At 39.0% G+C, this 18,264-nt stretch overlaps 1 protein-coding gene across 10 annotated transcripts in view; it reads left to right on the forward strand.

Annotated features, from left to right (window-relative positions):
- Nucleotides 1-18,264, forward strand: part of LOC109468585 (CUGBP Elav-like family member 3-A) — a 235,717-nt gene that overhangs the window by 125,228 nt on the left and 92,225 nt on the right. For 8 of the 10 annotated variants that reach the window (XM_019766879.1, XM_019766881.1, XM_019766884.1 and 5 more), the window contains one exon: nucleotides 14,981-15,038. In XM_019766879.1, coding sequence (XP_019622438.1) covers nucleotides 14,981-15,038 — 58 coding nt within the window. The remainder of the gene's footprint in view (nucleotides 1-14,980; nucleotides 15,039-18,264) is intronic. The other 2 variants (XM_019766880.1, XM_019766888.1) reach the window with 1 other exon arrangement.

Consider the following 18,264-nt stretch of genomic DNA (forward strand, 5'->3'; position numbering starts at 1 on the left):
ATCCACAATAAGAGGCCGAGACCGACAATATCGACACCTTTAGCCCCTGAGGGATCGGCCTACGCAATGCAAATGTCCTGGTGTAAAGGCGGGCCCTGCCCCTTCCAGTAAATCAGGCTTTGCACACGCTGATCTTCTGATACCACTTGTGGGGTTACCGGCGGAATCACCTGCAGTTTTGCCCCTTTTATGGTGTTATAAACCGAGTAATCAGCCAACAATTGGACCTAAGCCCCCCACCCTGACTGAACACGGCAAACTATCTAAGTGTCGCACTCTGACTGCGAGACTTTCTATAATCTGCTTACAACACAAACTTTTTGGGATACTTTACTTAGTGCTTGTGTCAGCATTTGACCCACTGTGATTTGCAATGTAAGCATCCTCGATCATCAATGACTTGCTATATATGACTTGCTTCTACATAGGTTTCGTCATACATTACCTGTATTGCGATCTATTGTCTATTGTTCTTTTCTTTTGCTTGTACAGGTATACATTGATGACACTGTGTGTGTATGTGTGTGTGTGTGTGTGGCCGTGTCTGTGTGAATATGCAATCAATTCCAAATTAAACTTTGAACTATAGCCACCTGAAAATCTTAACAAGGAAGTTTCCATGTGTCACTAACTTGTAACTTCGCCATTTACAGTAAAATGCATTCCCGCCCCCCAAAAATACGCGAGGCATTATTTTCTGCCTCTTTCACGCCGCGTTACTTGACGCCATTATCCAACGATTACGCATCAAAGACAATGGACCTCAGTGTTGGCTAGGTCGCGACAGGGGTTATCACCAAGGCCCAGCCTTCCCTACCGTAATCTGGGTACTACCATTGTTTATTATGTGGCTTAAACCTTGAAAAGACTGGAACACTTCCCATTGACACTTCCATCCTCAGGGGAGGGCCTGACCCGATTCAAGTGCCCCCGTAAATTAAACCCCTATCACTCACGCTTTATCGTGTGAAGTAAGGCTCTTCCAGGACACAAGCCGCCACTGTGGAGATTGTTCCAGTTTCAAGCGGACTTAAGATAGGAGAGAAGCCAAGTTAAGAAAAGGAGATGACTCCAGACTCATTTCTTAAGTTCCATAAGGATTAATGATATCTTATATAACATCGTAATGCATTCAGATAACTTTTGGTGTTGCTGGTGTCTGGAGATAGGATTTATGAAGTAATAAAAAATAGAAGTAGATCTGATATATATTGATTCTTTTAACACTCTGAATTCTAAAGTTTCAGATTCACATAAGATTGCTTACTGATGTGTCAGTGAAACAGCCAATCTTTACGTAATTATCAATGCTTACAATATAAACTCACAATAAAATGTGCAAACCATATGTAAAACCCTTCACTACATGCAGGTAGAGCAACTAAAAAATGCAATTCAATACCTTGTTACCAGTATCTTTACTCTTGCCAACAGGTTTTTCTAATCAGAGTTAGGTTAATGTATTCAAGGATACCACTGCATGTATTATGTAACACTGCCATCTCATTGTAACATGCCTGTATGACCTTATTTGGTAGTTGGTGGAGTATTACAAGGCCTTATTCCTGGAATCTCTATTCTGCTGTTCTATAAGTATATGGGCTGTCCTTGGTGCTGATTCTTGTGCTCACTGGAAAGTCTGCTTTTTTACCTAAAAATAGACATAGCTATGATATCCTAGGCATTAAATATGAGTTAAATGAACTGCATTCAAGTGGTTTTTACCATGTGGATCTTGCAAGTTTTAATAAATATGCTTTTTCTATCATTTTCTACTTTTGAGATGCAAGAGTTTGGCTTAATGTATTTACTTTTGTAAAGGTAAGAAGACAGTTTTGAAAGCAGGACTGTTAGTTTACAGATATTGATTGTTGAATGTGAGGACGATGAATATCACTAGGTGGCTCTGTTATGCAGTTTTTAGTAATCCCAAATCTTAACAACATTGTCATAAATCTTTCAATGTAAAGAAACATTATATATTAATTGGAAGTGTTGCAACAATATTGTTTCCTTTGGCAAAATTTGAATGCTTTGAATGCCTTGATATCATATGTAGTTTTCAAATTTCTGGCATATTTTGCTAGTATCTTATCTGTTGCTTCCTCCCCGATTTTCTCAATTATAAAGATATTATTGAGTTCATTTAGCACTCACACATGTACAGAGAAAGAATGTTTAAACATTTTTGATAGAATTGGTCCACACCACCACTATATTATCACCAGATGGTATATCATGTTTGAAGGTTGAAATCTCGCCGTAGTTTCACAACACATTACATAAGTGGAGATTAGCATACAGATGGGTTATACGGTGCCCAGAACGTGCCAATACTTCACCAGCCATTCATCAAAAATAATCTCCTTACAATTGTACTGAGAACAGTCAAAGACCAAAGGTCCATCTTTAGATTGCCGAAGAAGAGCACTGAAAGAGTAGAGGTAGAAAAGAGGTAGGTTTGATTTAGTCTTTTTCTGATATCCAGTGGCTAAACGTAGAATGCATTGACTTGGTGGTGTGGTGGATATGGTGGTAGGGGACAGGTAATGTTGAATGGATGGGCATTTAATACGTGCATTTGCATAATCCTCTCAGACCCAACCGAGTTAGGATTGCATTAATTTATATTATGACTAAAGCATAAAGTTAAGGTTGGATAAAACCATAGGTGTGCATGTCATATCATGTTTGTCCTACTGCATTATAGATAAACTTACAAGAAGTGTACAAAGTATACAACGTATGGCATCTACTAAAACATAACAAACAACATACTAGAGGCTAATCTACCTTATATAAAGACTTTGTTGTATGGGATGAGAATGTGCTTTTACAATCATTGGTAGAATTTCTAGTGTTTAGGCATTTTTTGCTAGATATTGTCCAATATGTGCAATGTATGCATGGGTTGTGGCATGTCAATATGGACTTGAATTCGCTATTTGCATCCATTGATGTTATAAATGGTATTCTAAGTCTGGGTGCATTTCGGCGTGGCAGGATCTTTAATTGCATTTATACTAAAGCTGTGGACTGGATTTTCCATCGCAGCAGGAGGCTATATTGGATTCGGGCAGAATTTATCCGGGGCTTCCTACCGCGTAGATTAATGGGGATCCCGAGAGGTGATAAAAATGTATCGATTTCTCGCCGAAAAATATCGGACGTGTCTAACAGATAGTATCCCTTCTGCGCAATTAATAGTCTGCCATGTTGTGGTGAGCAGTGATAGCTCACGTGGAGACCAACGCATGCAAAACAGCAATTATAACACTTTGTAACACGTGAAGGAAAAATGACTTTTATCACTGGGGACTGCCATGAATTTGTAACGCATGTACTATTGCCTCCAAATTATAAAATTACATCTGTTGGGCGGAATGGGAATATGATTTTATCTTTCTGCTTTTAGGAATACATTAAAAGGGTGTTACATTAATGCATAGACTGAGGCTAAGAGAACTTTAACACACAGATATTGTTGTAAAAGTGTTCAACTCATAACCTTGACTTGGTATTGTTCAATGTCATCTCGTAGAAGATAAATATTATACATTTTGTGATGTTACAGCTGTGCAACGATCTTCTCGTATTTTTCAGGATGTACAAATCATGCATAACCTGAAAATGTTGTTAGCCATATGTTTTATGGTTTTGAAGGTAGTTATTGCTGGACTAAGTGTGCGCTGCAGATTTCTGAAGATGCAGAATCCCATGGCTGTTTTTCTGTAGTCATCATAGTCAAAAGTCTTCCATATTATCACACATATAGCAATCCTCACTATATTCAACTTCTAAAAATGTACCTAATACTTAAATTCAAGGATGTCTGGACACAATAATAAAGTATTAAAAATAATGTTCTTATCGGAGTGGTCAGTACCTGATTCGGCGGTTAAACAATTTTGAGTGGTACGAAGCCTGGCGTGTCCCGCGCCCGAAATCGGATACCCACCACCCATGACACAGGACATGATGAGAACTATTATGGGATATTGATTCCCAGTCGCCCGACCACGACCGTCTGTAGCGCTTCGATATTGAGAGACCCAGGGACTGCCAATATCTGGCACAATAAACGTCCCGTCTTGCCGAGAAATGTTGCTCCGGTCCGTCTAAGTCTTCCTGATGGATGGCTTTGTCGATGTTTATAGGTCTATAATTAATGCTTTATCACCGAGGGAAGGTGAGTTGGTCAATATCGGTTGCACCAGTGTGCAATAGCACAAAACATGGAACATAAAGACTTGGACGCCAGCATGTTTCAGCATCACCATCAAGCATTTTAGGTCACATCGGTTTAATGGCTTTGTTTAGAGTTCTCAAAGCTACTTCAAAGATTAAAGAAAATGATATAATTACCTACAGATGGCTAGAATACTTTCAGGAGAATTATTGCTATATTCGTGCATGCAGGTTGAAAATGTAAGCCATATATGTAGTCTTTGTTATCTGGTGTCTGTCCTGACCTGCTACATGTACTATCTCTCCTCATTATACAAAGTTTAAGTTGGCCTAATTGCTTTAGTAAGATGACTTGTGCATTACAAACTGTGATGTGATACCAACTGCAATGTGATACCAACTGACACAACTATGGCATTTTGTATTTTGAGTTCAGATTATAATTATTGTATTTATAAAAGTATGGAATATATAAGGTTCCGTTATCAACATTTGACAAGAATTTGATCTTTTAGAACCAATATGCAGGGGAGATATTATCTGTGAAGCAGAATTTGAAAGTTACAACAGAGTAAATGAATGTGATGTAGAAGTGTGGATCTACATAATTTTTTGACAGAATCAAGACCTTTTGCTTCACAGACAGATTTTAAAGGCGTGTGAGATATATTGTCAGAGAAGATCTATTACTGGAGTGCCGTAACTTCTTCTCGATGCTAGTAGTTTCCAAATAGAATACAAGATGTATGCAACTCCTTGTTCCTGTGTGGGAATATACTGTCTGGTTGTCCCCGCCAACCACCCCGGAGATAAGAAATCATGACTGTTAGCAACAGCCGTACAACGCTGACGTAGCCACTCGTAAGTCCCCGCGCTCATGTAAGCTGACACCCATGAAACACCAGGCTCCCACAAGGAGATCTTCCACTGTCCCACGACCCAACCAGAGGAGACCTTCTGCCAATACCTGGCCCTCGGACACGACAAGTTCAGCGGAATAATCATCCTACATGCTTGTACCTCACTTGATTAATTTCTTTGTCAATTTTTACGGGGAAGGATTAATGTGGCATCATCACTTCGGAGCTTCGGTGGTCAATGGGGAGGTTGAGGTTCAATATGTGTTGTAGAAATCCTGCGTTAAATGGTGCAGAAGCATTCTATTAATTGTGTATAACTTGGCATTGACAAGCATTGGCCAATAACGTGCATGGCCAGCTCTCTTGCTGCGGGCATGCGGCTGCGAAAGTTATCTGTCGACTGCGATCTTCTCAGCGGGGAGTTGTCTAGCACCTGTTTTACGATACATTAGCATAAAAGGGAGATGATATGAAGATATATTTGGGACAGTGCGTATCTACATGTACCTACTGGCGATAGCCTTAGGGTGCTTTTGGCAACTATATATTCAAAGCTTACTCTGTCATTTTGCCTTTTCCATACAGCGCTTTTGTGTGTGTGTGTGTGTGTGTGGTGGGGGGGGGGCAGGGATGGTCATTTGCCCAAACATTTAACTTTTGGCTGAGTATAAAAATAACCAAATATAGATAAATCTCTTAAAGACTAAAAAATATATCCACTTGCATGCTTGATCCATATTGTGTTACGCAATGTTCTATTTGGATGGCTAACCTTCATCAACATTCTTTGGAGAAATATCTACGATTATGCATATTCTCAGCAGATATTATATCCATGTGCCAACATATACCTGATAGGGTTACAGACCTGTCTTGCCAAAGTTAGATAGAGTTTTTAAAAACTTGATGTGCAATAAAGTTGATATTTTGTGCAGTTTGAAAAATCTTCTGTGTACCAAATGGTCAAATTGAAAAAAATGTTGCCAGAGGAACTTGTACATTCAAATGATTTATGCTCCATGTATGTGGAAATCTTGATGTAGTAGACCAGTTATCCATCGCATATGGTTTCCTTTAGGGTTAATTTTCCTCTATCTAAAATAAAAGGCGGATGATACAAAAGTCTACAATCCCAAATAAACTATCAAACAGGTAATCTGCCTCTAACTATCTCCATTTGCTTCCCGCTGTAGATAATCTGTTATCGCATACAGGATCCCCGGCCATCAATCGGACCCACGCGCCAACTTAGATACACTCTTTGCACTCGCTTCTCCTACTAATACCCAATTTTGTTGCCGTAATCTGTCTATTTCAAATCGGGGTCTGTGACTCAACTGATAAGGCTGCCAAAAACACACGGACTGATTCTCCCCTCGGTTGATGAATCGCTTCACGATACCCTGCCCTGGAAGACCACCTTGATTGCCTTGCCCTAGACTGGTCATTTGATTGTAGATTGCTTGGTTTCTAATCCATCAGCCTTAGATGGACTGTGCTCTATTCTTAGTACACCAGGTCAGGATACTACACACTGCAACATCACTGCTCTCTGGATACCCCTGTTTATAGTACTTTTAGGAAATAGATGATTTCATACATTCTTATTATTGGTTGGAAGCGTAAGCATTTGGAAGTAAGGATAACTTGCTAGGCTTTAGAAACAGGATACATTTAATAGTCTACAAATGAATTGTCTGTTCTGAGTTTGTTTGTTAGCTGTACAAGCTGCATAAGGTTGGACTGTAAGATTTAAACCACTCACACTAGAAGGAATCCCTGCTCTCTTCAATAAGTGTTGTGAAATCTTAAACGTGCTTGAAGTGTCACTCCTCAAACATGGACCTCTGGCTTTCTGTCCTGTCTGAGAAGGCAACCCTTAACCTAAGCCACATACTTGTTTTCACCTTTTCACCTGAGTCAAGTGAGGAAATAGGAGTAAAGTGCTTTCCCAAGGACACAACAGTGGGGCCTGCCAGGACTTTGAGTCAAAAACCCTGACCACAAAACCACCATGCCACCAATTGTGCATCTTTAAGAGGAAAAATTTAATATATTCCTTGTAAGAACACTATAGAATAAAAATGGGACATACACCTACTTTTCTTTGAGACAAGCAAACTGAAGTTATCACATTTTGGTCTTCAGCTGAAAAACCATATTTGTTCATTGTTCACATTATCAGTTGTTTACATAGCACTCCTCAATGTTGAACTCCCTTACGATAAGGAAACTATAGCTCCCAAACATTAGTCGCTAAGTAAAAAAAAGAGGACAAAAAACCGAATTGAATATAGTTTTGCATTACAGATAATTTGATAGACTCTCTTATACTTTCATAATAGCTTGCAAAATTTAACCCGAATGCAATTGATCCAATCAGGACCTATCTTGCATGAGGGAGTCTGAAAAATAGTTCAGCTTTTTAGTAATTAAGACCATAGCACCACCAAGCCTGAGCTTTCCACGTCCAAGGATTAGGTGGTCAACGTAGATGACCTGGATCTAATGTGTCCAATGTAGTGTTCAGGGTAAAAACAGAATTATTCGTGGAAGGGGGAGGGGGGCATTAGAAACGTCATAGTGTTGGGTAAAGGTTCACTCCTCTTTACAGGTTATGCATAGAGGTATGAGAATCTCAATATCAGAATTCATGGGCGTAATAAATCACTGACCGGCCGAGTGATCAGACGGACAAATATTTTACACACTTGACCAACCCTTGACATCAAAGGTCAACAGTGACCACTGGATTGTGCCAATCACGCTCCCAATGTCAGACGAAGGTCATCCAGCTTAAATCAATGGGATTTTGATTATGCTTGTCATGTTTCCATAACTCGCAGATCTGTCAAGATGATTCGGTAATCCTCCAGACGTGATTGTTTCGATAAGAAGCAGCAAACTTTTGTGGGGTGAGGAAAATGGATTTGACTATCAATATTTTAGCGACACATTATTACAGTTATATCATTAAGATACAGTAACTGCATTACCTGATAGCTTTCTGTGACATTTGAAGACTGTTTCCGTTAAAGTTATTAAGGATTTCTTGTATGAATAGTATCTATATTAAGATTTGGAAAGATATGATTATTGCTCATCAATTATATTGTAGACTAAGTGATTTTGAAACAATAGTTACCATATATTTCAAAGATGAAAGAGTGATATAATTGTTTTTAAATTACCTGGACCAGTAGAAATACTTAATGCTGATAACACTAAGTTAAAACTTATTTTTCATATAATCATGACATTGTAGTTTACAGAACTTTGAATCTATTCTTAACTCAACCACACTAATCATATATCAGATATCCTATCCTTTATCATAGCTATTTTCCTCCATGATATAGCACAGTTACTGCAGTGATTGCATGTCACGTGTTGGAACTGTCCGGGTGCTGAAATTATTGCTGTTCTGCACCATAATAGCAAGAGTTACTGTGTACTTATAAAAGTCTTCATGGTGGATTTGTGACTTAATATGTATGGTTACTCACAGGTCCAACATAACTAAATGCATGATACATTATCCTATACCACACCATATATCTTGTAATATAGACGTAACTTGGGACATTTGTCTTAATTTACAAAGCGAAGTCTGAGCCCCTGGAGCTGTTAAAGTACTGCTAATATAAATCATTTTCAAGGCTTTGCAAGGACAGAAACAGTTGACAAGAAGTTAAATATATTTAGCTGCTATCTGATGCCAAATATATGTAGACAATCTAATGTATGAAGGCTACTTTGATATATTTCCTTTCAAGTTAGAAAAAATTCTTTCAGTGGAAAGTTTTGCCACAATGCCAGGAAACTTTTTTTTAGATTGCCTTATTCCCCTGACTGCCTCGATCGATAGCTCTTCTTCCATATTTATTACCTACAACTTTGATCAGAGTCCAGCTGAATCTGTCTATATAATGTTGACTCAAATAAATAGGCATTCCATTTGCCGAGATTTTCCCAAAGACCCGGGGCTTTGAAGTCTTGACATAAAATTTACAAAATCAATACGCATCAGTGTGAACTGAGAGGAGAAGGTCTCACAACATAAAGGCATCTTGACCCTCGCTGACTCACACCACCCCATGTGTAAAATTCCGCCATCCTTGGAAATCTTTATTATTGCTTCCATTATGCACCTGGCTATATACTTTTCTGGCAGAATGATGGGGAGGGCTACCGGCACTATTTATATTACAACACATCTCCAAAAACAGCACTTAGTATACATGCAGGCATTATTAAAGGGTTGGGTTAGTGGTGGCCGTTCCTTGCCCTTGAGATTTCCACACGAGTCAAAGATGAAACGGCTATGATAGAAACTCGGCATTCATTAACCTTCAGCCTGCTAAAGGAACAGTTTGGCATCAAATTTGTATGGGTTATGGGGTTAGGTGGCAGGGGGACGTTAGATGAGATCACCGTAGATGAATCCCACTTTTCAGTTGATTGACGTCTGTCAAATAGAATTGACAAACCTTCATTATGTGTCCGGGGGGAGGGGGGCTGTGTTTTAGTACGTATTCACAATCAAGTGACAGTTACACTGAGACGCAGTGCTAAAAAGAAGATGATAAATTCATAGGAATGGATTAGAATAGCAAGGACCTCCTTTGCCATTTAGGATATGAAAGTGTTATACATTATGTTCGCCTTGATGCACCCAAGTCATTTGTAGTGCCGGGCCCTGTTACATTTGTTATTACACTAAAACGGCCCATTGCACGACCTGTGGGTCCTTTGTTATCATAAAAGTATCATCCTCAAAATGGCCCAATATGTCTTTGTAAATAGGCCTTACCAAACTGGGGCACCGTATACGTTTAGGGGGAATACATTTAGACGCATCAGACGAGTCAAGTTACTTCATTTGCTGCTTGACCACATAGATATGTCGGTGCATCATCGTGTTAGATAACATTTCTAATTACACGTAACACAGTGACTTAAGAATTGTGCAAAAAGCAATTTTCTGGCCATTTATTTACAAAGTAAGTTGAATCAACCCTACTTCATAATGATCCGGCAAACAGTTCTGTGTGTAGATTGCTGTTAAAAAGAAAGGTTGTTGTGTAATTATTTTACTTTTACCGCATGTGTTACAGGAATATTGTGTACTGTATCAGTTTCAAATCAAATTGGATGCTGCGTTTGCCACTTTTTCTATCCTTGATTCTTTATATCTTTGACTCATGAAAAATTTCCTGGTGGTCTACAATGAGTAAATTCTTTAGGGGCTGATACAGTATTTTACTGAGGATGCAGCTACATGTAGGTAGTAGCATGTGTAAAATCCCTAATGTCTATTCATGCTGGTGTGCCAAGTCTCTTACCAATTACAGATGGCTTGGTAAGAAATTGGGCTTCAAATCTATATGGAAAAGCAAATATATTTGCCCCATTTTGAAGCGCAGTTATGTGTTGCATTTGTTAGAGTAGCAAATGGCCAATACCTCGACCTTATGACATGAAACTACCGCAAAATGCATTCCAAAAATAGAGCAATATATTTCCTATAATGGGATGTAGTACGGGGGTGAATCCGACGGCCAAATGGAATTGAGATCTGTAAAAAAATGGAAAATCTCCATATTTCAGACATTAGGCCGAAATCCGGGATCATGTCAGGTCATAAGAAGGAAATTATGTGTCCAGATATGGATGGAAACATGGGAATAAATCAAAGTAGCCATGAAAGTTGGGAGAGAACAATTTGTTCCAGTAAGTGGAATTGGAAGTGCCATAACTGGAGATATATGGCTGTTTGGGCTATGTGTCCTGCATCCTCTATTTGTTCTCAAGATGTGATATTGGATCGATTTATACAATTTCTCACAGAAACAGAGGATAAAGTCCTACATGTGTATATAGTGTATTTTCTAAAGCTATAGCCAGGTATGCAAAGTATGTAATTCAAACACATATAATTATATCTTACATTGCAAAAATGTATCTCTTCTTTGAATTCTGCCTTTTTGGATATTGTAGTGTTTTATTTGCAACTTGTTAGATCATATCATGTGCAAACTTTAGAAGATAGCAAGTAAGATCGCATTAAGGGAGAAAACGACTTCTTCAGAATGCAATCTTAAGCTGCTATGTTTGAAGTTGTATCTTCTCCAGTTGAAATCTGCAAAACGCAGGCTGTAAACATCTTACCAGTAGCACTCAGAAATCATCACCTTTCATATCCATGCCCTATCTAGGGGGTAATTGGGGTTGTAGCTTGTTTAAACATGGTCATGGTGTGATGCTACGGGGTCAACTCTAACAAATGTTGCTGTCACAAAGTTACGATGACCGACTGCTTGCAATTCATGGTCCATCAAAGTGGAGGTCATATTCAGCGAAGCCATTCTTTCTACGGCACAATTAAGTAGCTCTTACTTTTATATACCTCCGGGGGAGGACTTTTACGCTCTGCCATAATATCAGGAGGTCCATTTTGCAAACTTCTAACAAAAATATGTCAATGTACTAGATTTTTGTATGATTTAATAGTAGATATGAGTATTTACTAGAATCACTTGCAAGTGTCACTAAGTGACCACCTATGCATAAGCACCACCTGGCCATTGATGTACAGTACAAGTTGTATAGGTTTGACTGAATATCAGTACACATAGTCCTTATGTAGGGATGGTGACTAATACAGATTTATCTATAGGTCTATGGCCAGGTATCTTTTCTAATACATGTTTCATATAATTTTTTTGCCTCTTTTCACATTATGAGAGTTCTTACATCTAGCAACATATCCAAATCTGCTTCTGTTACATTCCAAAACATGTAGCATACATGTAGCTTAGTGGTACCATTTGTCGAGACGAATTGTTGTCATGCCCTAGCAGACAATAAGCTGTGGAGAAATGAATTCTGCAAATGTAGGACAGGGTTCAAATAAGGTTTACAGATGAAAATGAATTGTCATACATGTATAACTGTGTTATGGGCTGTTTTACAAGGACGAGCTTTGACTAAAAAGCAAAGATTTACAATCAATTTATCCAGTTAACAGCCAGATGAGATAAGAATGGGTTTATTTTTAGACTCCTGACATCGCCCATGTTGTCAAATAATGCAGTTCAAGTCGGGAGAGTTGGTATGATTAAAATTGATTCTGTCATCAGTGGACAGATATGCTGAAAGAGTTGACTGTCGTTAGACCTTCTGGGGCAATTGCAACTGGCTGGGATTATAACTGTTCCAAGGCCACCATTACTGGACCGAATTGGACTGGCAACATGGGGAAATGGTAACTTAATTTGGCGGGGACATGTAGCGCACATGGGAAACCTGTTGCCCAAATGAGCCACGTCGAAAATTGACCTATAAACTCACTGTCCACCATTATGCAGTAGTGCAATGGGACCGCCATCAATTTCCAACAAATTTCTCCCCTGCCTGATCACGAAAACGGGCAGGGACGCCGCAGGAATGAACCAATCAGCACACAGGATGGAGAAAGATTTAGAAAAGTCACATGTTGAAATGGATCGGTCCAAATTGATGGCCGGTTTCTGTACATTACTTGCAGATTTGCTGGATATTGCACTATATTGTTATGGGGTGGGAGGGTGATATATAGTCCTTGGTATGACCTCGCCCTTGCAACATGTAAGTGAATTACACTTACCTTTCCTTGTTGTAAGGTTTGCCCTTTTGCTGAGGACACCTTGATGTTTTTATTGGGTGTCAGCCAAAGCACTTGACTGCTGCGTACCACAAGAACAAACACGTAGGAAAAGTTAGAGAGAGGTACAATGTATTCATCTTTTTGGCAAATAATACTTCCCAAACAAAAGTGTCTGGTTATTATATTTTGCTTGATAGGGACACTACAACTTAAGATTGTATGAAAAAATACATTGTTTACAAAACATCCTATTTGAATCATACTGTAAGCTCTGTCCAATGAAACATGACTATTCTGGACTGCATACTATTAGATGATGTTGGTATTGTTACAGTTCCAAAATTTCCAGTCGAAATACAAGGTGATTTTTCAAATGTCAAGTTTTCTGACATTTTAGATTTCAATGTATGAATCATTTCAATATTACATTGATCATTTATCTGATTCAAGTCAAATTTTTCACCCCATTTGTGATAGTGTCTTATAAGTCTACGAACAGTACACTCAGGATTAGACTTCACGAATGTTAACTGCAGTAGTTGACTTGAAAACCTGGCCCGGTAGATCGAACTAAATTGCGTTGCCTGGTATTCTGTATTCCCACAGAGCAGGACCATTTCATTTCAGGTCCAATAATCAGTAATAATTGAAGTTTTTAAGTGTAGATTACATTATCCAGGAGCAGGTTTAGATGTAATTATGAAAAATCGGTGCAGTTATTGACCAAGGTGTTCACAGCGATAGACACAACGACTTGTCTGCCATTGTTTCTGTTATTCTCAATGGAGGGATGGACTCAAAATGCATGAAATGTTACCACCATGTATTCATCAAAGAGCACCTTTGGGGAGATCAAATCATATCATGTTCAATATTATATGGATTTGCCAAGAAGCTGGTTTGGTAGATAGGCATTAGAACTAGGCCAGAAGGGCCATGTAGAGTCTGACTATTGATGCAATTATTATATTTGATTTTCTTCCTCTTGAGTATATCCTGTGGGCATTAGACTTCAATAGCACTGTAGAACAGGAACTGTTACAACTGCCAAGGAGCAAATGTCTGTAAAAGGATTGTGTTTAGAAGCATTCTTGTACCTAAAAATATAGCAGTATACAATATAGTGGACATCCAAAAATAAAACTGACATTCTCTTTTACATGGCAAGGGTCTCCATGTTTTATGCAATACGTGTACTGTACATGTCAAAACTTTTTCTTAGATTCTGCAGTTGGCTCTTTCTTTTACACAATTTTGATCCATAAGCTGCATATTTCTCCTATTATTGACCTTATTGTAAGCATTAAGTCTGCATCTAGCTACAAAATGATGTGACCCTGTAAAAATTCATACAACTATAAAATTCCAAACTTTCATAACCAACAAAATGCAGTATTTATCTACTAGCAACTTTTTGATATCTAGGATTATTAGTTGCTTCTTGTAAAACGAGAACAAATCCTGTGCTACACGACTTGTGCTTTAAAGTTGCAGTAAAAAAAAGAAAACTTAGCTACAGTTTTGACCAACGTAATTTCATTGCTTCACCCCAATATCTACTAATCGTTTTCAATTTGCAATAAAGTGTACAAGAAAATAAAGTCTTGGTCTTGGGAATTAAGACTCCACAGGGCTACTAAAGTCATGGCTTATTTTTTAGCCACGTTCCCAGAAGAATCCTGGTTAACTTTGATATAAATGGCCTTGAATTTGGACTTCTTTTGACAAAGAAAGAAGTTTATAATCCATCCCATCACCAAAAGTGCCCGAGGGCTCTGCTACCTTTCAGGAGGAATTATCCTCTGATTCTGACATGCTTTGAAGTTTGCCGACCAGAGACCCACTGGTCACGTGACTTGAATACTGTAGGGTTAACCTGCTTTGGTCAGACAGAGTCTTATTGTTACTCTATACATGTACACTCAGGGTAACACTGAACATTCCAAACACTATGTCTTGTAGATGTAGATGTAGATTCTTTCAGGCCAGGTAGGAGTTCTCTCACTTGGTATATACTGCTGTTTGAATTCTCAACTGAGCACTTACCATAATATTATGATATTTATATGCAAATATAATGATATTCAATGAAATAAGACAAACAAATGGGGTATCCAATTGAACAGAAGTTGAAGAAAACATAAGATGTTAAAATAATTCAGTAAGTCAGACGCCTTCCCTTTGCCACAGTTACTTATTTTATGCATCGCCAACTTCCCACGGACAAAGATTACGGCTTTAATTCACAGAAAGTAATGAAGGTCATTTCTTGTGCCCTCTGCAGATGAACCGTCCAATCCAGGTTAAACCAGCCGACAGCGAGAGCCGGGGAGGTAAGACCAGTAAGTGTCGCTTCATGTGGTTTCTTCCTTAGTTTTTTACACAGCACAGTCCCGCCCTGCACCCCCATGCCTGGAAGTGGTACCTCCTGAATGTTACAGAGGAAGGGGATCATGGTGAGCTCGAGGTTATGGGGGTGTAGTGGTGACCAGTAGAGGATGTATTTCAATCTAGCCTGCATGAGTTCTCCATACTTATTGTGGTCTGTGAGGGGCTGTGCTTTTCCTTTACCATCGAGCATTGCGTGCAAGCCTTTCTAACCAGCATCATACAAAATTCACATTGTGAAAGCAAGGAGGTTCAAAAAGGAAGCTTATAGCTCCATGGTGAAAGGCTGCAAATACAAAATCATACTGGACAAGTTATACTACTGGAATGTAGAGGCATTGTTTATAGTTTGAACACTAGTGCACCTTTGCAATGCAGTAAATGCTCTATGGTGAAGGAAATAGAGTTAAGAATGATTTTTGAACATCATGTCCAAAAGTTCACATTGTCACTTTGTATAACATTATGTACAATGTAGAAATGCATGCAACTCTCCTGTAGTTGCTAGTTAACTATAATTAAGTAACTAACCGAACATTGAAGTCTATAGTCTTGACATGGTGAAGTGACACGTGTCGTGTGGTGGTGTGTCGTCATGACAACTACTACCCAGCATGCAATGTGTCGTGGTGCATGGTTGTGTGTGTTCCCACCATGAACAGGTAGGTGTAGTCAGGTAAGCTGTGTTTTTTTTTTAAATTTCAAAGATTGTTGTACACTGCACAAAATCAAAAATTGTATGAGCCAACACTTTTAATCTAGTCAGGATATAATTAAAATAAATATAAAAGTTAGGTCAAGTACAAGAAAGCCTTGCAATAACTTCAGACAAGAAGCCCTCAACAAGTGTTGAAGTTGTGAGGAGGTTCTCACTGACAGATACACGTGTACCCTTGAAAGATGACCTGATTAGCATTTTCATGTTACAAGACGGAAGCAGGTGGTATGTGTCTGTCATTGCAACTCAATCAAGGGCCATCAGATCTCCATCTACAGCTATTAGTGGCTGGAATCCTTGCTAAAAGCATTACTTCCCTCCCATTGCCTCTCCATTCAACACACAGAATGATATGAGGCATTCCCATTTAACAATTACTTTGCGCTCGGAGGAGCGAAGTGTTTTCATTAAAAGGCCGTGAAATCTACTTGAATAACCATATTATGTTCATTGATATGCTGCACACTTTGTTCAAGCCTATGTTGGTTTGGAAAAAAAGGGTGTTTTAAGGGCCTAATGCAATTAAATGCTTGGACAGTTGTGTAAGAAGTTTGCCAGGCTGAAAAAGATTTTAAGCTAAAAGTTATTTCCTTTACAGTAGCTGCATGTGAATTCTTCCTTGTTTTTGATAACAACGTGCAAAATTTGTCTACTTGTTTTAAAGGCCCATGAATTATTATTTTTTGTTACTAAAAGTACTGAAAAATATGACATTGTCTCATTGGTGAGAAGTCAAGTAGCATCATCTTTCTCTTTAGAATTAGAAGTTTTGAAAGTTTTTGGGAGGTAGCATGGCAGTGGCAACAGCCTTTTTCAAAATGCCCAATATGTGTTGGCTGTTCTTTTAAATCTCCTCCCTCCCCCAAAGAAAACTGTTCAGCCTCTAAAAAGTCTGGCGTACGTGCAAGTTTGCCCTTTTGTTTCATGTCGAGGACTCTGATCTTTCTCTGGATTAGTTTGAGCTATTTCAAGCTAAAAGTAAGCCTCCGGTTGTTTTTTTCTTGGTAATACTTTGCCGTGTTTGGACAGGCTTCTTAGGACGGTAAAAGCTTTCAGTTGATAGTGTCAGTATGCATCACATGCACCGGGTTGTTGAGAAGAGGGCTCTTCACTTGTACCGCAGCCGTTGAGTGTGAAGCTAAAATCAGATCCAATATGTAGGGATTAGGGAAGATAGTATTTTGAAGTGTGCTGCATCAGATAATTCAAAAAAGCACCTTTTAACTTGGTCATCTCATCATTGCTTTGAGCCGGCTTCAATTTGGCAGGCCTTAGGAGAAGCCTTTGAGGTGTGTTCAAAAGGCTCTCGGTTACGAGATCCAAATTACTAGCAATCTGTCCTGGCTTTGGTGGGAGGGCGGTTCTTATGTTGATGCCTTCCTGATAAGAGATAGCTTGTCCAGTGTTCACCCTTCTTGTCTGTTGTGAAAGGTATAAAATTGCTTCTTCCTGGAAAACTTTGTCCGGCCATTATGTAGTCTGAACTTTGCGGGACGTGTGTTTCGAGCTTCGTCCTTGCAGATTTTGGATAAGATGGCTCCTGGAATTGAGGTCAAAGCAGGGAGATGTGTAGGGTCCAGACCTGCTATTTGTTGGAAGGGCCGTCACAAAGGCCTTACAATCGATGCACTGCAGATATGACAAGCAATCTCCGATCGATCCCAGAAATCTCCGCTCCAAAACTCAACAGGTGACCCCCCAATTGCCAAGTCAAGCGAAGAGGTTGAAAACAATTTACCTTACTTTTGCAAAGTTGGATGACCTCTGCGATGGGGCAAAGGGAATTTCGTGACCGGAGTGGGAAAGGCCTGCTTAGCATTCTGGAAATGAGGTGTTTGGAGGTGGAGTGCCCCGGAAGTTGGCTTGGTCATGAACTGTAGGTTAGAGATAATCGCAAACTTTGATGGGGATGGGACGTGGCGTGACCAGAGTTCGCAATTCCTGCTTATGCAGCAGAGTTGGACAAAATTTGCCATCCAATCTGCATATATCGTCGTTCCAGTGCATATATTATAAACCATCACCTCCGTTTTGTGTCAGTCAAATGAATTATTGTCTTTGGGTCTAATACCACAATCAAAATTCTGGGACTTGCACATTAAGGATGGAATTGTCCAGGGACTTGAATGGTTTAGAATAAACCATCCGGCATAAACAGGTTGAGCGTCCTTTGCTTATTGCCTTGTATGGAATATGCAGTGCTGCAAAAAAAGGTTTACATGGCTTGACAGTGTATGTCTCTGTTTCAGCCAATGTTGAATTTAATTTCAAACATTAAGTTATTTGAAAAATTGTGCTGCAAGTGTTGATTTGTTAAAAAATTAACCAATAATCCATAACTTACTTACTATTATAGTATGTTCTTTCTTTCTTTCTCTCTTTCATTCTCTTTCTTTTTCTTTGTTCCTTCCTTCCCTCCTTCCTTGCTTCTTTCCTTGCTTCTTTCCTTCCTTCCTTCCTTC

This window comes from Branchiostoma belcheri, unplaced genomic scaffold, assembly GCF_001625305.1.
Source record: "Branchiostoma belcheri isolate BF01 breed outbred unplaced genomic scaffold, Haploidv18h27 scaffold2, whole genome shotgun sequence".
Taxonomy (NCBI): domain Eukaryota; kingdom Metazoa; phylum Chordata; class Leptocardii; order Amphioxiformes; family Branchiostomatidae; genus Branchiostoma; species Branchiostoma belcheri.